Below are 20,719 nucleotides of genomic sequence, written 5' to 3'. Positions count from 1 at the left end.
CTTGAAGGTTTAGAGGCCATTACTATTTTCATCAATGTGTAAAGAGATATTAAAAAACTTGAGTGTCTCCCTTGATCCTAGGTCAGTGTTGGTCAGACTCAGGACAACTGAGCTTTGGAGAAATATACATATTTAAAGAAATGTCCGTAAATTTGATTTCTAACGATCATGATCTTTTCGTCAAAGAAGTTCATGAATTTATCACTTCTGATGTAAAAGCCATCCTCTCTTGGCGAATGCTGATTTTTAGTTAGCTTTGCGACAGTATCAAAAATAAATTTAGGATTGTTCTTACTCTACTCAATTAAGTTGGAAAAATAGGATGATCGAGCAGCAGTGAGGGATCTTCGATACCGGTCTTTCCAAGCAAATCAGAAGACTTCCAGTTTGGTATCGTGCCATTTTCGTTCCAATTTTCTGGAAGCTTGCTTCAGGACTTGGGTATTTTCTGTATACCAGGGAGCTAGTTTATTATGACAAATGTTTTTAGTTTTTAGGAGTGTGACTGAATCTAGGGTATTACACAAGGTTAAAATAAGTTCCTCGGTTAGGTGGTTAATGTTCCAACCTTTGTCTGTACAAATGAAGTGGAATGTAGCTACCTTTCACGTGAGTGCGCCAGACCGAGGTTGTGGCACCCTGACAGACAACTCACTCAATGAGCTCTTATGAGCGCCTCCTTTAGAGTAGAATCCTCAAAACAGGTTCTAAATACTGTTGACATCTAGTGGAAGCCTTGGGAAGTGAAACATAACTAATATCCCACTGTAACTTCAATCCTGGTTGGATTTTTTTTCAGGTTGTGCCTGCCATATGAGTTCTGTTATACTCACAGACATCATTCAAATAGTTTTAGAAACTTCAGAGTGTTTTCCATCCAAATTGAATAATTATATGCATATTCTAGCTTTTACGGCTGAGTAGCAGGCAGCTTAATTTGGGCATGTTTTTCATCCAAGCTACCCAATACTGCCCCCTACCCCAAATAAGTTAATCTGGAGTTATTGTTGCGACACTAATTGATGTAATTGGTACACTTGGAATACAAAGATATGAAAACCTCAATAGAAATATCCAAATTAGAGCATAGAAAAATCATGAGCAAATGAAACTCACATAATCACCCAGAAAAATATATTGCAATACCATAGCAATTATGTTGACTGACTATTTATGGTAACAAACTGCTTAATTTGAGCACCACTGAGCATTAACATTCTATTAATGGCTTTAAAATCCCCTAGTCGATTTCCGAAAATTCAAATAAGCATAGAAAAAAATCCCCATAAAAATCTGTCAGTTTAAGATAGCGATATTTTTTGCATTGAATGTGTCTCAATCCACATCCTCCACTCTTCTGCATCTGTGGTGAAAGGTGACAAAGCTAGAGCGATGTTTGTCAGACCATGAGACTTCCCAAAAATTGGTCTTCTCACAAAATCGTCTGTGGCATCCCAAATGGTTTCCCTTCGAACTCTATTGAAAGATAAGACTCACGAACACAATGGTATTCTCCGTTTTGCTCTATGACCTCCACACGCTCTTGGGACTCAAGATCTGCCAACTTCTGTTTTGTGAGACTAGTCGGGTGTTTTGCGCGAGGAAGCCCACAGGCATCACAATACTCGTCTGAATGTCCCCGGTACCAGTTATAAAAAATGATGGAAGTATGTACAGTCGTGGCCAAAAGTTTGAGAATGACACAAATATTAAATTCCACAAAGTTTGCTGCTTCAGTGTCTTTAGATATTTTTGTCAGATGTTACTATGGAATACTGAAGTATAATTACAAGCATTTCATAAGTGTCAAAGGCTTTTATTGACAATTACATGATGTTGATACAAAGAGTAAAAATTTGTTGTGGTGACCTTTCTTTTTCAAGACCTCTGCAATCTGCCCTGGCATGCTGTCAATTAACTTTTGGGCCACATCCTGACTGTTGGCAGCCCATTATTGCATAATCAATTCTTGTTTGTCAGAGTTTGTCAGAATTTGTGGGGTTTTGTTTGTCCACCTGTCTCTTGATGATTGACCACATGTTCTCAATGGGATAAAGGTCTGGGGAGTTTCCTGGCCATGGACCCAAAATATTGATGTTTTGTTCCCCGAGCCACTTAGTTATCACTTTTGCCTAATAGCAAGGTGCTCCATCCATCATGCTGGAAAAGGCATTGTTTGTCACCAAACTGTTCCTGGATGGTGGGGAGAAGTTGCTCTCGGAGGATGTGTTGGTACCATTCTTTATTCATGGCTGTGTTCTTAGGCAAAATTGTGAGTGAGCCCACTCCCTTGGCTGAGAAGCAACCCCACACATGAATGGTCTCAGGATGCGTTATTGTTGTCATGACACAGGACTGATGGTAGCGCTCACCTTGTCTTCTACGGACAAGTTTTTTTCAGGATGCCCCAAACAATCGGAAAGGGGATTCATCAGAGAAAAATACTCTACCCCAGTCCTCAGCAGTCTAATCCCTGTACCCTTTGCAGAATATCAGTCTGTCCCTGATGTTTTTCCTGGAGAGAAGTGGGTTCTTTGCTGCCCTTCTTGACCCCAGGCCATCTTCCAAAAGTCCTGGCCTCACTGTGCATGCAGATGCACTCACACCTGCCTGCTGCCATTCCTGAGCAAGCTCTCTACTGGTGGTGCCCCAATCCCGCAGCTGAATCAACTTTGGGAGACAGTCCTGGCGCTTGCTGGACTTTCTTGGGCGCCCTGAAGCCTTCTTCACAACAATTGAACTGCTCTCCTTGAAGTTCTTGATGATCCGATAAATGGTTGATTTAGGTGATATCATACTGGCAGCAATATCCTTGCCTGTGAAGCCCTTTTTGTGCAAAGCAATGATTACGGCACGAGTTTCCCTGCAGGTAACCATGGTTGACAGAGGAAGAACAAAGATTCCAAGCACCACCCTCCTTTTGAAGCTTCCAGTCTGTTATTCAAACTGAATCAGCATGACAGAGTGATCTCCAGCCTTGTCCTCGTCAACACGCACATGTGTGTTAACAAGAGAAACACTGACATGATGTCAGCTGGTCCTTTTTTGGCAAGGCTGAAATGCAGTGGACATTTTTTGACAAAGAGGGATTGTGCAATTAATTGCAATTCATCTGATCACTCTTCATAACATTCTGGAGAATATGCAAATTGCCATCATAAAAACTGAGGAAGCAGTCTTTGCGAAAATGTATATTTGTGTCATTCTCAAAACTTTTGGCCATGACTGTATAGTATGGGGACAGTTTAGTGCCAAATATAAGGATGAAACCCCCACATGTTAAAATCAAAAATGTATTAATACATTCTGATCTTTCCTATGTCTCTCAGATAAAGGACAGACACTTGAGAACAAGCTTCCTTTATAATTAAAATTTAATCACGGTGCCAGATTACAATGAGGTTTATAGTAAATGTTTCTCTGAACACATTGCTTTTGCTGCTATGAAATAAGATGGATAAGCAACATAGAATACCAACTGTTGGTCATCCTCAGCTGGGATATCTACTGGTTCAAAAGATCTGAGTGACACAGAGAGAATCTAATCTAATGTGTCTTGTGTGTCATGGCTCAGGATAAGACCCAGATGCAGACACAGGGCACCAATAGTTTGAATCTCCAATATTTATAATAACAAAAGGGTAAGGCAAACGGCAGGTCGAGGGCAGGTAGAGGATCGTAATCCAGGTCAGAGTCAGGCAGGTACAGGGTGGCAGGTAAACTCAGGGTCAGGATAGGCAGGTACAGGGCGGCAGGTAAACTCAGGGTCAGGACAGGCAGGTACAGGGCGGCAGGTAAACTCAGGGTCAGGATAGGCAGGTACAGGGCGGCAGGTAAACTCAGGGTCAGGACAGGCAGAAAGATCAGAGCCGGGTAGACTAGAAACAAAACTTGAGAACAGGAACATGGGGAAACTCACTGGTAAGAACTAACAAGATAAGATGAACTGGCAACAGACAAGCAGAAAAAGCAGGAATTAATACACAGGAGATAATGGGTAGAAATGGGAGACACCTGGTGGGGGGAGGAGACAAGCAGGTCAAATTAGATTTTAACACTATAGATTCGAACAATCTCATATAACATTGGAATATCTAAAGTGACCCTATCGTCGTACCTAACTGTATAATAAACCATATAACTGAATGTTACAATGTTTTTTCCACTCAATCATTTCTTAATAACGTATATCATTGGATGTCTTATCCCGAAGGTGTTTCTTGGTGTTCTTCTCTGGCCTGAACAGAATAGTGAAGCATTTAGGAACAAATAATAGAAAGAACAACCCAAAGCTAGAGGTGATGATGGCAAAGATCTCCACAGCTACAGTCAACTTCCCAGGAGAACTGACATAAGCTGGGATAAAGGTGATCCAGACTGCACAGAATATGAGCATGCTGAAGGTGATGAATTTGGCCTCATTGAAGTTATCAGGCAGCTTCCGAGCCAGAAAAGCCAGCACAAAGCACAAGAGAGACAGGAGTCCTATATAGCCCAACACAGCCCAGAAACCAATAGCTGAACCAACATCACACTCTAGAATGATCTTTTCCTTGTAGGTAGTGAGGTTTTTAATGGGGAAGGGAGGGGACAGGACCAACCACAGAGTGCATATCAAAGCCTGGACAAACGTGAAGGACACTACAGTCAATCTCTGCTGTGGAGGACCAAACCATTTCATGACATTACTGGCTGGAAGTGTAGCCCTGAAGGCCATCAACACCACTATTGTTTTCCCCAGAACACAAGAGATGCAGAGGACGAAGGTGATCCCAAACGCTGTGTGACGCAGCATACAGGACCACTCAGAGGGCCGGCCAATGAAAGTAAGAGAACACAGAAAACACAGAGCCAAGGAGAAGAGCAGCAGGAAGCTCAGCTCAGAGTTGTTGGCCCTGACGATGGCTGAAGTTCGGTGTCGGTAGAAGACAGTTGCCGTGGCAATGGCCAAACAAGCACCGCCCACAGAGCAGGCGGTCAGGATGATTCCAAGGACCTCGTGGAAGGACAGGAACTCAACAGGTTTAAGGATACAGCGGTCTCTCTCAGCGTTGGGCCAGTACTCCTCAGGACAGATCAGACAGTCTGAAGAATCTGACCAGGACAAAACAACAGACATCAAATGTTAATAATAATAGATTCAGGTTTTATTTATTTACAAATACATGTCCCACAATGATGCACTTTGTCAGTTTACAATAAAGAATGTTGAATTAATGTGCAGATTGACAGATACTACCTTTGTAGTGCTGGTAATAGGAATAAACCACTACTTTACAGTGATAGAAATTAATACACATTTTTGCCAACTGTTCCTATAGTCCTACCTGTGTTATTACTGATCTCTCCCTCTGCACATTGGATACAGTCATAACAGCATACAGGCTTTCCTTTCTGTATAGCCTTACGAGTGCCTGGGGGACAGCTCTCACTGCACACTGACACAGGTACTTGTGTACTGTTCTTTACCCAGGTGATTTCCCTGTCGATGTCAAGCCTCTGGTCAGGAGGCAGGGACGCATCATAGCGCCCCACTGTCACAAACTCCATCTTCCCACTCTTCCGTCTCTGCCAGTTGACCAGCTCATAGGTGGCCAATGGGTCCCCGTTGGCATCGAAAGACACCTGGTACCCGTTACGAGAGAAGTTCACCCTCCTCAATCTCTCCAGGACCTGGGGGTTGGAAGGGCAAGGGAGAGAGAGAGAGATGGGACGAGAGAGAATGAGAGAGAAGGAGAGAGGTGAAGAGCGATGGAGATAAGGGAAGAGAGAGATGAGAGAAGGGATGAGAGATGGAGAGATAGATGGACAGAGGGGAAGAGAGAGATGAGAGATGGAGAAAGGGGTAGAAAGATGCAGAGAGAAAAAGAAAGTTCATTCAACTCATTTTTATCAGATGTGTTACGTCAGAATAAGTTGTAAAGTATAATGAGAACTCCTAGGCCTTCATACATGTTGTCTTTATAAACATATTTATCAGGAAATTAGACTATAGACTTTTCATTCACCTGTGTTGGCTTCACATTAAGGTTTTTGTCACAGTTCACAGTGGAGTTTTCTCTCTCTTCACAAACGATGCTGTGGATGGCGTGTGCTATGGCATAAACAGCTTTATACACCATGTTAGTGACACGCAGCTGGGATGTATCTGTGTAGGGGGTCTGTAGCTGCTGTATATCCTCACTGCCATCACACACCTTCTCTTCAACCCCAACACCTGTAGAGGTCCCAACAGACAGACAGAGAGAGATACCAAGAAACCAACAGACCAATAGACAGACGGACGGACGGACAGACAGACAGACAGACAGACAGACAGACAGACAGACAGACAGACAGACAGACAGACAGATAGATAGATAGATAGATAGATAGATAGATAGATAGATAGATAGATAGATAGATAGATAGATAGATAGATAAATAGAATGATAGATAGATACCTATACCCAGCCTACAGCCAAAGGCTCCCTCCCAGAACTCAGTGAGCAGGGGAGAGTTGGACACCTTCTGTGGGGAGAGGTCCAGCAGGAAGTCCCTGAGGCCGGGGATGACAGAGCGTTGGATGCCAAATCCGATGGCCCCGGCACACAGGCTGAAACGCAGCATATCTGGGTCAGTGACCCAGGTCTCACTACCGATCCACTGGCGGGGTGGAGAGGGCAGGCGTTCCATCTCCCTCAGGAGGATTCTCATGTCCCAAGCAGATACAAATGCAACGACCACCCGGGCTGTGGAGCTGGGGAACATGATTATATCATATGCTTAATATGCTGGTCATGTTCGTCATTCATTGGAATGTCTCAGTGAAGTGAACATGACCATTGGTATTCATCAACACTTTTGACATGCATAAGATACTGTTTGCAAATCATGCTGGTCTCACAGATCACCGTTGGGAAAAGAGAGAAATTAAAAACAATAGTATTTTTTATAAATATGGTCTTGCTTTTGTGTGAATGAAAAGTTCACCAGTAATCATGGATCACCTGCGGATCACGTCGGCCACACGTTGCACTCTGCTGAGTGGGTTGGTAAGGGAGAAAGCTTCAGAATACTCCACACAGATTCCCTCCTTTTGTGCTGCCTGAAGGAAAGCCGCCATCCCGTTATTACCGTAGTCAGAGTCGGAACGGACCGCCCCAATCCAGGTCCAGCCGAAGTGCCTGATGAGGTGGGCCAGAGCGGCAGCCTGGAACTGATCACTGGGGATGGTTCTGAAGAAGGTTGGATACTGTTTCTTATCACTCAGACAAGCACAGGTGGAATAGTGGCTCACCTAGTTAAAAACAGACAGTCGAAAACATGAGAAAGAACATCATGTCGGCCTCACAACTCTAATGTATTGGCTACTTCCTGCTTTGTAAATTTTGCTGTGTAGTTTGATGTTAGGGAGACATTAATAATAATAAGCCAACTCATTGTTTTTCATTGGGTCAGAATGGTAAGGATACACAAAAATGTGACACCATTCCCTGGCCTCCCATAAAAACTGAGCCTATGAAATATAGTCCTCAGATCATGTTTTAATGCCTACAGAAGTTCTCCAGACTCATAGTCCTCAGTCTATGTTCAAATGCCTTTCTCCACATAATTTCACACAGAAATGTATATTCCTGAAAGAGAGTAGAATAGGGTTGAAATACGGTAATTTAAAAGTTGAACTCATTCCTGAAAGAGAGGAGAATAAACTCTTGGAATTCATTAAATTAAATTAAGCTGAATGATTTCTTTCCACAGGAGTTTACCTGAGGAATGCCGAAAGGGCTGATGATGCGCAACATGCTGATGGTAGGCGAGGAGGCAGACTCGCCCACAATAGCTGTCACTGTAGCTGACCCCGAGCACTGTTCTCCGGTATCAAACATGGGGTCCAGGCCATTAGCCAGCTGGAAGGCCACTTTCACGGCCATGGGGACCGAGTTGCATGAGTCGTGCACTTGATAACCAAGTGTGACACCTGGTAGAAGGTCTGAACTGTTGTTTATCTCCTCAACTGCGAAGATCATGGCGCGCGAGAAGCGTAACTCACGGGAATCCATACTGTAAATAGATGATGGGTCAGTGAGCACCTCCTGATGAATGATGAACTAGACTATAGAATGTTTCCATGGCAAACAACCTAATATCTAGTATTATTTTCCATACCGTCTATATGCCTACACTTTTGTTGTCTGTAATTGAGGACATTGTAGTATAGCCTGCATTTGAAAATGTGACAGTAGTCTTTACCTACTCTCTCAGACACAAACACACTGATTATGGTCTTTAAACACACTGTTTATCTGTCATTAACACACTGTTTATCTGTCTTTATTAAACACACAGTATCTCTGTCTTTAAACACACTGTTTATCTGTATTTAAACACACTGTTTATCTGTCATTAACACACTGTTTATCTGTCTTTAAACACACTGTTTATCTGTCTTTAAACACACTGTTTACCGTACTTTAAACACACTGTTTACCGGACTTTAAACACACTGTTTATCGGACATTAAACACACTGTTAATCTGTCTTTAAACACACTGTTAATCTGTCTTTAAACACACTGTATCTCTGTCTTTAAACACACTGTATCTCTGTCTTTAAACACACTGTATCTCTGTTTTTAAAAGACAATGTATCTGTCTCCCCACACAGCCACAGTCACGTCCCCTGCTCCCTCTTGCGCTCACTGACCTCCCTGTGCACTGCAGGGGCTCAGGCAGGCTGGTGTAGCTGTGATCCACAGTGTGCATGTAGTAGTGCATGGAGAAAACACCCCCGATGACAAAGTCCCCGTCCTGGGAGAACGCCGGACGACGAGGGGTGCCTTGGAGCCTGCATCTTACAGACTCCAGCCCAGAGGCAGAGCTAGAGGCAGACGAGAGCAAGGCAAGCCCACCAGTCACCACAGCTAGATGTAGTAGAACCAGACTACCAGCCAGACTTGGATCCAGTGCAGGAGACGGAGAGAGCCTCATTCCCCTGATGTGTAGAAGGTATGGAGTAATACTGCGCCACACAGAACCACATAGGTCAGGATACCTCTCTTGTCTGGGTTAAATACCCATCGTACCTCTGTGGGGATTCCTTTGGGGGCCACACTGTGGGTATGGCCATGCCTAGGAGGGAGGGGCTAGAGGCTGCTCTGCTCACCTGCTTATTTCATCTATAGAGAGTGTATGCACCAGCATCAGAACTACATTGACTGTAATGGTTTAGATAGACATAAACATACATTAGACACACAATATCCATGAGCCTCTCTTATATTGTGAATTCTATGGTTTTACCTAGATTACTTGTAGTTTTTAATGTTGTTTCTCTGTACTTTTGTAATGGCTTGGTGCTGCCTATCTTTGCCAGGAAACTCTTGAAAAATATATTTTAAATCTCAATGAGCCCTTCCTGGTTAAATAAAGGTTAAATAAATAAAAAATAATATTTCCCCGACTGTCTAGTCCTCTTGGAACGCTGACTCTGCACAGTATTTCCTCAACTGTCTTCTTGGTATGCTGGCTCTTTACAGTTTTTCCTCTACAGTCTAGTTCGCTTGGCACGCTGGCTCTACACGGTATTTACCCAACAGTCTAGTTGTCACGCCCTGGTCGAAGTATTTTGTGTTTATCTTTATGTATTGGATCAGGCCAGGGTGTGGCATGGGGTTTTTGTATTGTGGTGTGTTTTGTCTTGGGGTTTTTGTGTGTATATATTGGGATTGTAGCTAGTGGGGTGATCTAGCAAAGTCTATGGCTGTCTGGAGTGGTTCTCGATCAGAGGCAGGTGTTTATCGTTGTCTCTGATTGGGAACCATATTTAGGCAGCCATATTCTTTGAGTTTGTGGTGGGTGATTGTCCTTAGTGTCTTTGTTCCTGTCGCTGTATTAGTTGAAAAGTATAGGCTGTTTCGGTTTTCGTTACGTTTATTTGTTTTGTAGTGTTTGTGTTATTTCGTGTTTACGTTTGTTTGATTAAACATGGATCGCAATCTACACGCTGCGTTTTGGTCCGACTCTCCTTCACCACACCTAGAAAACCATTACAGAATCACCCACCACAAACGGACCAAGCAGTGTGTCAACAGGCAGGAGCCACAGGAGAGGCAACAGAGGCAGCAGCAGCAGGAGCAGCAGCAGCAGGAGCAGCAGCAGCTGCAGTGGGAGAGGCTGCACCACCTGGAGAAATGGACATGGGAGGACGAACTGGACGGTAAAGGACCCTGGGCTCAGCCTGGAGAATATCGCCGCCCCAAGGAAGAACTGGAGGCGGCGAAAGCTGAGAGGCGCAGGTATGAGGAGGCAGCACGGCTACGCGGATGGAAGCCTTAGAGTCAGCCCCAAAAATGTATTGGGGGGAGGCTCACAGGGAGTATGGCTATGCCAGGTAGGAGACCTGCGCAACTCCCTGTGCTTACCCGGGGGCTAGAGAGACCGGGCAGGCACCGTGTTATGCTGTGGTGCGCACGGTGTCTCCAGTGCAGGTGCATAGCCCGGTGCGGTATATTCCAGCTCCGCGTATCGGCCGGGCTAGTTTGAGCGTCGAGCCAAATGCCATTAAGCCGGCCCTATGCATCTGGTCCCCGGTGCGTCTCCTTGGGCCGGCTTACATGGCACCAGCCTTGCGCTCGGTGTCTCCGGTTCGCCTGCATAGCCTAGTGCGGGCTATTCCACCTCGCCGCACTGGCAGGGCGACCGAGAGCATTCAACCAGGTAAGGTTGGACGGGCTCGGTGCTCAAGAGCTCCAGTGCGCCTGCACGGTCTGGTCTATCCAGTACCACCTCCACACCCCAGCCCTCCGGTAGCAGCTCTCCGCACCAGGCTTCCTGTGCGTGTCCTCGGTTCAGTACCACCAGTGCCAGCACCACGCATCAGGCCTACAGTGCGCCTCGCCTCTCCTGCGCTGTCGGAGTCTCCCGCCTCTCCAGCGCTGTCGGAGTCTCCCGCCTGTTCAGCACAGCCAGAGCTGTCAGTCTGCATGGAGCAGCCAGGGCTGCCAGTATACATGGAGCAGCCAGAGCTGTTAGTCTGCATGGAGCAGCCAGAGTTGTCAGTCTGCAAGGTACTGCCAGCCTGCATGGAGCAGCCAGAGCTGCCAGCCTGCATGGAGCAGTCAGAGCTGTCAGTCTGCATGGAGCAGTCAGAGCTGTCAGTCTGCATGAAGCAGCCAGAGCTGTCAGTCTGCAAGGAGCTGCCAGTCTGCAAGGAGCTGCCAGTCTGCAAGGAGCTGCCAGTCTGCAAGGCTCTGCCAGTCTGCAAGGAGCTGTCAGTCTGCAAGGAGCTGCCAGTCTGCACGGAGCTGCCAGAGCTGCTAGTCTGTAAGAAGCCGCCAGAGCTGTCGGCCTACATGGAGCAGCCAGAGCCGCCAGTCAGCGTGGAGCAGTCAGAGCCGCCAGTCAGCATGGAGCAGCCAGATCTTTCAATCTGCCAGGATCCGCCAGTCAGCCAGACTCTTCCAGGTCTGACAGTCAGCCAGACTCTTCCAGATCTGCCAGTCAACCAGACTCTTCCAGATCTGCCAGTCAACCAGACTCTTCCAGATCTGCCAGAACTGCCAGTCGGCCAGGATCTGCCAGTCGGCCAGGATCCGCCAGATCTGCCAGTCAGCCAGGATCTGCCAGTCAGCCAGGATCTGCTGAGACCACCAGCCAGCCAGGATCTGGTAGATCTATCTACCTGCCTGAGCTTCCTCTCACTCCCAAGCTTTCTCTCACTCCCGAGCTTCCCCTCAGTTCCGAGCTGCCTCAGTCCCGAGCTGTCCTTCAGTCCCGATCTGCTCCTCAGTCCAGTGGGGTTCTGGGTGAGGACTACTAGGCCATGGTCGGCGGCGAGGGTGGACTATCCAGGGACGCGAGTAGAGGGGACTAAGACATTGACTGAGTGGGGTCCACGTCCCGTGCCGGAGCCGCCACCATGGACAGACGCCCACCCGGACCCTCCCTATTGTTTTGAGGTGCGTTCGGGAGTCCGCACCTTAGGGGGGGGGTTCTGTCACGCCCTGGTCGAAGTATTTTGTGTTTATCTTTATGTATTGGGTCAGGCCAGGGTGTGGCATGGGGTTTTTCGTATTGTGGTGTGTTTTGTCTTGGGGTTTTTGTGTGTATATATTGGGATTGTAGCTAGTGGGGTGATCTAGCAAAGTCTATGGCTGTCTGGAGTGGTTCTCGATCAGAGGCAGGTGTTTATCGTTGTCTCTGATTGGGAACCATATTTAGGCAGCCATATTCTTTGAGTTTGTGGTGGGTGATTGTCCTTAGTGTCTTTGTTACTGTCACTGTATTAGTTGACAAGTATATGCTGTTTTGGTTTTCGTTACGTTTATTTGTTTTGTAGTGTTTGTGTTATTTCGTGTTTACGTTTGTTTGATTAAACATGGATCGCAATCTACACGCTGCGTTTTGGTCCGACTCTCCTTCACCACACCTAGAAAACCGTTACACTAGTCCTCTTTACATGCTGGCTCTACACAGTATTTACCCAACAGTCTAGTCCTCCAGGCACTTTGGCTCTTCACAGAATTTCTGCTAATGTCTAGTCCATTTGGCATTTGGCATATTTACCCAACAGTCTTGTCCTCTTGGCACGCTGGCTCTACCCAGTATTTACCCAACAGTCTAGTCCTCTTGGCACGCTGGCTCTTCAACGTACTTCCCCTACAGCCTGGTCCTCTTGGCTTGTTCCACACGTATATTTCCTCTACAGCCAAGTCCTCTTGGTATTCTGGTTCTACAGAGTATTTCCCCTACAGTCTAGTCTTCTTGGCACGCTGGCAGTACACAGAATTTTTTCTAAAGTCTAGTCCTCTTGGTACGCTTCGTCTCTTATTGTTCCCCTACAGTTGAGTCCTCTTGGCACGTTGCCTCACAGTTGAAGTCAGAAGTTTACATTCACCTGAGCCAAATCCAATTAAACTCAGTTTTTCAAAATTCCTGACTTTTAATCAAGTAAAAATTCCCTGTCTTAGGTCAGTAAGGATCACCCCTTTATTTTACGAATGTGAAAAGTCAAAATAATAGTAGAGAATTCATTATTTCAGCTTTTATTTCTTTCATCACATTCCCAGTGGGTCAGAAGTTTACATACACTCCATTAATACTTGGTAGCATTGTGTTTAAATTGTTTAACTTGGGTCAAACGTTTTGGGTAGCCTTCCACGAGCTTCCCACAATAAGTTAGGTGAATTTTGCCCCATTCCTCCTGACAGAGCTGGTGTAACTGAGTCAGGTTTGTCGGCCTCCTCGCTCGCACACGCTGTTTAAGTTCTGCCCACACATTTTCTGTAGGATTGAGGTTAGGGCTTTGTGATGGCCACTCCAATACCTTGACTTTGTTGTCCTTAAGCCAATTTAGCCACAGCTTTGGAAGTATGCTTGGTGTCACTATCCATTTGGAAAACCCATTTCCGACCAAGCTTTAACTTCCTGACTGATGTCTTGAGATGTTCTTCCTGAGTCTTCCCTATGAGTCATCCATACATCAATGGTCTTAAATCATTTATTTACTAACTAAGTAATTGACAGAAATGCATAATCAAAGAGTAGATTTTTACAAGGAAATGATAGTGAAGTTTCCCTAGTGGGATAAACCGGTATCGCGGCTTGGTGGACAAAAGGGAAGTGGGGGTCGACTGAGATAAGACACTACAAGTTGATAATTATAACAATTTAAATGCTAATCCTTTGCACATGAACGTCCACTCATTTGAGAATAATTGCAATCAATACATATATTTACGCTCAGTGTGTCGTCGGGTTCTCTGTTGAAAAGGTTGTTTCTGTTGGAGAGTTTGTCCGCCCTCTCTCTCTCTGTCGTGGTTAGAATGGATAGTTCAGAGTAACATTCAGCAATGTCATTACAGAATAGATGTTTCGGCGGTTTGTCGGCGGTTTGTCGTCGTCGCGTTCAATGATAGCGAATTCCTAGCTGCAGATTACCAATTATTATCAAAGATTTGTTCTTATTCTGTTGGTATCGATAGTCTAAGAGTTTAACCACGTGGTTCAAAGTAATCTACTCAAACCTTAACTCCCTCCCTGATGAGGTACAGGTTTACAACCTTAGCCCTCTCGTGGTTCTCGATGTAAGCTGATCAGAAGTGGGAAAACTCAGGTGGGGTTTTTATTCGGAACATAAAAAGGGGCAGTCCCATGATGCCAGCTCAATGTCTGCACTCATGGGCAGGCCTCTGATTTAGTTCAACTCCATAGGGGATTGGAGTTTCATTCATGAAACAGTCTAGAATCACATTACATCATTTCACCAATAGTTTTATCTTTACTCATTAATTTTATACAACAATTACATGTAAGACTCATAACTGAGACTCTTGTATAAACAGGGTTATGGTAAAGTGGCTGTATTGTCCCTCATGGGTTTCACAAAATTGTACTAAACGGACCAGTTCGTAGCTAATTACTTCACCGATCTTTTATACAATCTCCAGAATATGAATATCGTTCGGTTCTCCAGCTCTGTGCTCTCATACAGAGCTTTGTTCTCTGTATGAAACTCACTCTCTCTCTACACTGTCTGGCCATGAGGAAGAATCTCCTCCAGGAATTTACGACCTCTCTGACCACAGCAGCCTGGGTGTAGGAGAGAGAGATGGGGGGGTGCAGAATTAGGGGCATGGTGCTCGCTGAGTCCAAAGAGTTCACCGTCATGACACTATTTAAAGGCACAGTGAACTTAGTGTATGTACACTTCTCACACACTGGAAGTGTGAATTATATGTGAAATAATCTGTCTGTAAACAAATGTTGGAAAAATGATGCACAAAGTAGATGTCCTAGCAGACTTGCCAAAGCAATAATTTGTTAACAAGAAATCTGTGGTGTTGTTGAAAAACAAGTTTTAATGACTCCAACTTCCAATTTCAACTGTATATGAAAATGTGTATTATATTATTATAATACATAATATGATGAATTACAATAGCAATTGAATACATGCACTTCAAGGTTCTATCAATTCATATAGGAATACAGCTTTTCTCCAACAACATGGAAGTGGTTCCACTCTGTAGACTATTGCTAATCACATCATGTAGCAGGTCAAATCAGATTTTAACAATCCCTCATAACAGTGGAATATCTAATGTGAACCTGTGTAATGTTACTAGTTACAATTTTACCAATGATTATCTGCTAAATTGTTGTTCATCTCTGTCAGAGTAGTCCTACCTAACTGTATGATAAACCATATAACTGATTGTTACAATGTTTTTTAACCTCAATCATTTCTTAATAATGTATATCATTGGATGTCTTCTCCATAAGGTGTTTCTTGGTGTTCTTCTCCGGCCTGAACAGAATAATAAAGCATTTAGGAACAAATAATAGAAAGAACAACCCAAAGCTAGAGGTGATGATGGCAAAGATCTCCACAGCTACAGTCAACTTCCCAGGAGAGCTGACATAAGCTGGGATAAAGGTGATCCAGACTGCACAGAATATGAGCATGCTGAAGGTGATGAATTTGGCCTCATTGAAGTTATCAGGCAGCTTCCGAGCCAGAAAAGCCAGCACAAAGCACAAGAGAGACAGGAGTCCTATATAACCCAACACAGCCCAGAAACCAATAGCTGAACCCACATCACACTCTAGAATGATCTTTTCCTTGTAGGTAGTGAGGTTTTTAATGGGGAAGGGAGGGGACAGGACCAACCACAGAGTGCATATCAAAGCCTGGACAAACGTGAAGGACACTACAGTCAATCTCTGCTGTGGAGGACCAAACCATTTCATGACATTACTGCCTGGAAGTGTAGCCCTGAAGGCCATCAACACCACTATGGTTTTCCCCAGAACACAAGAGATGCAGAGAACGAAGGTGATCCCAAACGCTGTGTGACGCAGCATACAGGACCACTCAGAGGGCCGGCCAATGAAAGTAAGAGAACACAGGAAACACAGAGTCAAGGAGAAGAGCAGCAGGAAGCTCAGCTCAGAGTTGTTGGCCCTGACGATGGCCGACGTTCGGTGGTGGTAGAAGACAGTTGCCGTGGCGATTGCAAGACAAGCCCCGCACACAGAGCAGGCGGTCAGGATGATTCCGAGGACCTCGTGGAAGGACAGGAACTCAACAGGTTTAAGGATACAGAGGTCTCTCTCAGCGTTGGGCCAGTACTCCTCAGGACAGATCAGACAGTCTGAAGAATCTGACCAGGACAAAACAACAGATATCAAATGTTAATAATAATAGATTCAGGTTTTATTTATTTACAAATACATGTCCCACAATGCTGCACTTTTTCAGTTTACAATAAAGAATTTTGAATGAATGTGCTGCTTACATAAGATAATAAGAACAGGAACATGATTGACAGACACTACCTTTGTAGTGCTGGTAATATGAATAAACAAATACTTAGTAAACCGTGATAGAAATTACTACACAACTATTCCTATAGTCCTACCTGTGTTATTGCTGATCTCTCCCACTGCACACTGGATACAGTCATAACAGCATACAGGCTTTCCTTTCTGTACAGCCTTACGAGTGCCTGGGGGACAGCTCTCACTGCACACTGACACAGGTATTTGTGTACTGTTCTTTACCCAGGTGATTTCCCTGTCGATGTCAAGCCTCTTGTCAGGAGGCAGGGACGCATCATAGCGCCCCACTGTCACAAACTCCATCTTCCCACTCTTCCGTCTCTGCCAGTTGACCAGCTCATAGGTGGCCACTGGGTCCCCGTTGGCATCGAAAGACACCTGGTACCCGTTACGAGAGAAATTCAGCCTCCTCAATCTCTCCAGGACCTGGGGTTTGGAAGGGCAAGGGAGAGAGAGAGGGGATGAGAGAGAATGAGAGAGGTGAAGAGCGATGGAGATAAGGGAAGAGAGAGATGAGAGAAGGGATGAGAGATGGAGAGATAGATGGACAGAGGGGAAGAGAGAGATGAGAGATGGAGAAAGGGGAAGAAAGATGCAGAGAGAAACAGAAAATTCATTCAACAAATTTTTATCAGATGTGTTACGTCAGAATAAGTTGTAAAGTATAATGAGAACTCCTAGGCCTTCATATATGTAGTCTAAATGAACATATTTATCAGAAAATTAGACTATAGACTTGTCATTCACCTGTGTTGGCTTCACAGTAAGGTTTTTGTCACAGTAAACAGTGGAGTTTTCTCTCTCTTCACAAACAATGCTGTGGATGGCATGTGCTATGGCATAAACAGCTTTATACACCATGTTAGTGACACGCAGCTGGGATGTATCTGTGTAGGGGGTCTGTAGCTGCTGTATATCCTCACTGCCATCACACACCTTCTCTTCAACCCCAACACCTGTAGAGGTCCCTACAGATAGAGAGAGAGAGAGAGAGAGAGAGAGAGAGAGAGACAGACAGACAGACAGACAGACAGACAGACAGACAGACAGACAGACAGACAGACAGACAGACAGACAGACAGACAGACAGACAGACAGAGATACCAACAGACCAACAGACGGACGGACGGATGGATGGATTGATAGATAAATGATAGATAGATGATATATATATATATATATATATATATATATATATATATATATATATATATATATATATATATATATATATATATAGATAGATACCTATCCTCAGCCTACAGCCAAAGGATCCCTCCCAGAACTCAGTGAGCAGGGGAGAGTTGGACACCTTCTGTGGGGAGAGGTCCAGGAGGAAGTCCCTGAGGCCGGGGATGACAGAGCGTTGGATGCCAAATCCGATGGCCCCGGCACACAGGCCAAAAGTCAGCATATTTGGATCAGTGACCCAGGACTCACTCCCGATCCACTGGCGGGGTGGAGAGGGCAGGCGTTCCATCTCCCTCAGCAGGATTCTCATGTCCCAAGAGGATACAAATGCAACGACCACCCGGGCTGTGGAGCTGGGGAACATGATTATATCATATGCTTAATATGCTGTTCATGTTTGTCATTTATTGAAATGTCTCAGTGAAGTGAACATGAACATTAGTATTAAACAACACTTTTGACATGCATAAGATATGCAAATCATGTTGGTCTCACAGATCAGCTTTGGGTGTAGAGAGAAATTAGTAACAATATTATTTTTTATAAATATGGTCTTGCATTTGTATGAATGAAAAGTTCACCAGTAATCATGGATCACCTGCGGATCACGTCGGCCACCCGTTGCACTCTGCTGAGTGGGTTGGTAAGGGAGAAGGCTTTAGAATACTCCACACAGATTCCCTCCTCTTGTGCTGCCTGCAGGAAAGCAGCCATACCGTTATTACCGTAGTCAGAGTCGGAACGGACCGCCCCAATCCAGGTCCAGCCGAAGTGCCTGATGAGGTTTGCCAGAGCGGCAGCCTGGAACTGATCACTGGGGATGGTTCTGAAGAAGGTTGGATACTGTTTCTTATCACTCAGACAAGCACAGGTGGAAGAGTGGCTCACCTTGGTAAAAACAGACAGTCGAAAACATGAGAAAGAACATCATGTCGGCCTCACAACTCTAATGTATTGGCTACTTCCTGCTTTGTAAATTTTGCTGTGTAGTTTGATGTTAGGGAGACATTAATAATAATAAGCCAACTCATTGTTTTTCATTGGGTCAGAATGGTAAGGATACACAAAAATGTGACACCATTCCCTTGCCTCCCATAAAAACTGAGCCTATGAAATATAGTCCTCAGATCATGTTTTAATGCCTACAGAAGTTCTCCAGACTCATAGTCCTCAGTCTATGTTCAAATGCCTTTCTCCACATAATTTCACACAGAAATGTATATTCCTGAAAGAGAGTAGAATAGGGTTGAAATACGGTAATTTAAAAGTTGAACTCATTCCTGAAAGAGAGGAGAATAAACTCTTGGAATTCATTAAATTAAATTAAGCTGAATGATTTCTTTCCACAGGAGTTTACCTGAGGAATGCCGAAAGGGCTGATGATGCGCAACATGCTGATGGTAGGCGAGGAGGCAGACTCGCCCACAATAGCTGTCACTGTAGCTGACCCCGAGCACTGTTCTCCGGTATCAAACATGGGGTCCAGGCCATTAGCCAGCTGGAAGGCCACTTTCACGGCCATGGGGACCGAGTTGCATGAGTCGTGCACTTGATAACCAAGTGTGACACCTGGTAGAAGGTCTGAACTGTTGTTTATCTCCTCAACTGCGAAGATCATGGCGCGCGAGAAGCGTAACTCACGGGAATCCATACTGTAAATAGATGATGGGTCAGTGAGCACCTCCTGATGAATGATGAACTAGACTATAGAATGTTTCCATGGCAAACAACCTAATATCTAGTATTATTTTCCATACCGTCTATATGCCTACACTTTTGTTGTCTGTAATTGAGGACATTGTAGTATAGCCTGCATTTGAAAATGTGACAGTAGTCTTTACCTACTCTCTCAGACACAAACACACTGATTATGGTCTTTAAACACACTATTTATCTGTCTTTAAACACACTGTTTATCTGTCTTTAAACACACTGTTTATCTGTCATTAACACACTATTTATCTGTCATTAAACACACTGTTTATCTGTCTTTAAACACACTGTTTACCGGACTTTAAACACACTGTTTACCGGACTTTAAACACACTGTTTATCGGACATTAAACACACTGTTAATCTGTCTTTAAACACACTGTTTATCTGTCTTTAAACACACTGTTTACCAGACTTTAAAAACACTGTTTATCGGACATTAAACACACTGTTAATCTGTCTTTAAACACACTGTTTATCTGTCTTTATACACACTGTTTATCTGTCTTTAAACACACTGTATCTCTGTTTTTAAAAGACAATGTATCTGTCTCCCCACACAGCCACAGTCACGTCCCCTGCTCCCTCTTGCGCTCACTGACCTCCCTGTGCACTGCAGGGGCTCAGGCAGGCTGGTGTAGCTGTGATCCACAGTGTGCATGTAGTAGTGCATGGAGAAAACACCCCCGATGACAAAGTCCCCGTCCTGGGAGAACGCCGGACGACGAGGGGTGCCTTGGAGCCTGCATCTTACAGACTCCAGCCCAGAGGCAGAGCTAGAGGCAGACGAGAGCAAGGCAAGCCCACCAGTCACCACAGCTAGATGTAGTAGAACCAGACTACCAGCCAGACTTGGATCCAGAGCAGGAGACGGAGAGAGCCTCATTCCCCTGATGTGTAGAAGGTATGGAGTAATACTGCGCCACACAGAACCACATAGGTCAGGATACCTCTCTTGTCTGGGTTAAATACCCATCGTACCTCTGTGGGGATTCCTTTGGGGGCCACACTGTGGGTATGGCCATGCCTAGGAGGGAGGGGCTAGAGGCTGCTCTGCTCACCTGCTTATTTCATCTATAGAGAGTGTATGCACCAGCATCAGAACTACATTGACTGTAATGGTTTAGATAGACATAAACATACATTAGACACACAATATCCATGAGCCTCTCTTATATTGTGAATTCTATGGTTTTACCTAGATTACTTGTAGTTTTTCATGTTGTTTCTCTGTACTTTTGTAATGGCTTGGTGCTGCCTATCTTTGCCAGGAAACTCTTGAAAAATATATTTTAAATCTCAATGAGCCCTTCCTGGTTAAATAAAGGTTAAATAAATAAAAAATATTTCCCCGACTGTCTAGTCCTCTTGGAACGCTGGCTCTGCACAGTATTTCCTCAACTGTCTTCTTGGTATGCTGGCTCTTTACAGTTTTTCCTCTACAGTCTAGTTCGCTTGGCACGCTGGCTCTACACGGTATTTACCCAACAGTC

The 20,719-nt window shown here is 44.8% G+C and overlaps 2 protein-coding genes across 2 annotated transcripts; both read right to left on the bottom strand.

Moving 5' to 3' along the window:
• Nucleotides 1-1,811: 1,811 nt before the first annotated feature.
• Nucleotides 1,812-9,000, bottom strand: LOC127916265 (extracellular calcium-sensing receptor-like). The gene is made up of 7 exons (XM_052497830.1): nt 8,686-9,000; nt 7,749-8,043; nt 6,990-7,279; nt 6,444-6,739; nt 6,009-6,217; nt 5,328-5,673; nt 1,812-5,094 (listed from the first exon to the last, which is right to left on the bottom strand). Exons 1-7 carry the CDS (start codon nt 8,967-8,969, stop codon nt 4,178-4,180), a joined length of 2,637 nt encoding a protein of 878 aa, XP_052353790.1. The 5' UTR covers nt 8,970-9,000; the 3' UTR covers nt 1,812-4,177.
• A 5,819-nt stretch (nt 9,001-14,819) lies between these two features.
• LOC127916025 (extracellular calcium-sensing receptor-like) lies at nt 14,820-20,143 on the bottom strand. Its single transcript, XM_052497212.1, has 7 exons — nt 19,829-20,143; nt 18,871-19,165; nt 18,112-18,401; nt 17,571-17,866; nt 17,070-17,290; nt 16,403-16,748; nt 14,820-16,144 (listed from the first exon to the last, which is right to left on the bottom strand). Exons 1-7 carry the CDS (start codon nt 20,110-20,112, stop codon nt 15,228-15,230), a joined length of 2,649 nt encoding a protein of 882 aa, XP_052353172.1. The 5' UTR covers nt 20,113-20,143; the 3' UTR covers nt 14,820-15,227.
• Nucleotides 20,144-20,719: the final 576 nt, after the last annotated feature.

This window comes from Oncorhynchus keta, chromosome 1, assembly GCF_023373465.1.
Source record: "Oncorhynchus keta strain PuntledgeMale-10-30-2019 chromosome 1, Oket_V2, whole genome shotgun sequence".
Lineage (NCBI taxonomy): Eukaryota > Metazoa > Chordata > Actinopteri > Salmoniformes > Salmonidae > Oncorhynchus > Oncorhynchus keta.
This window is presented reverse-complemented; position numbering and strand designations above follow the sequence as displayed.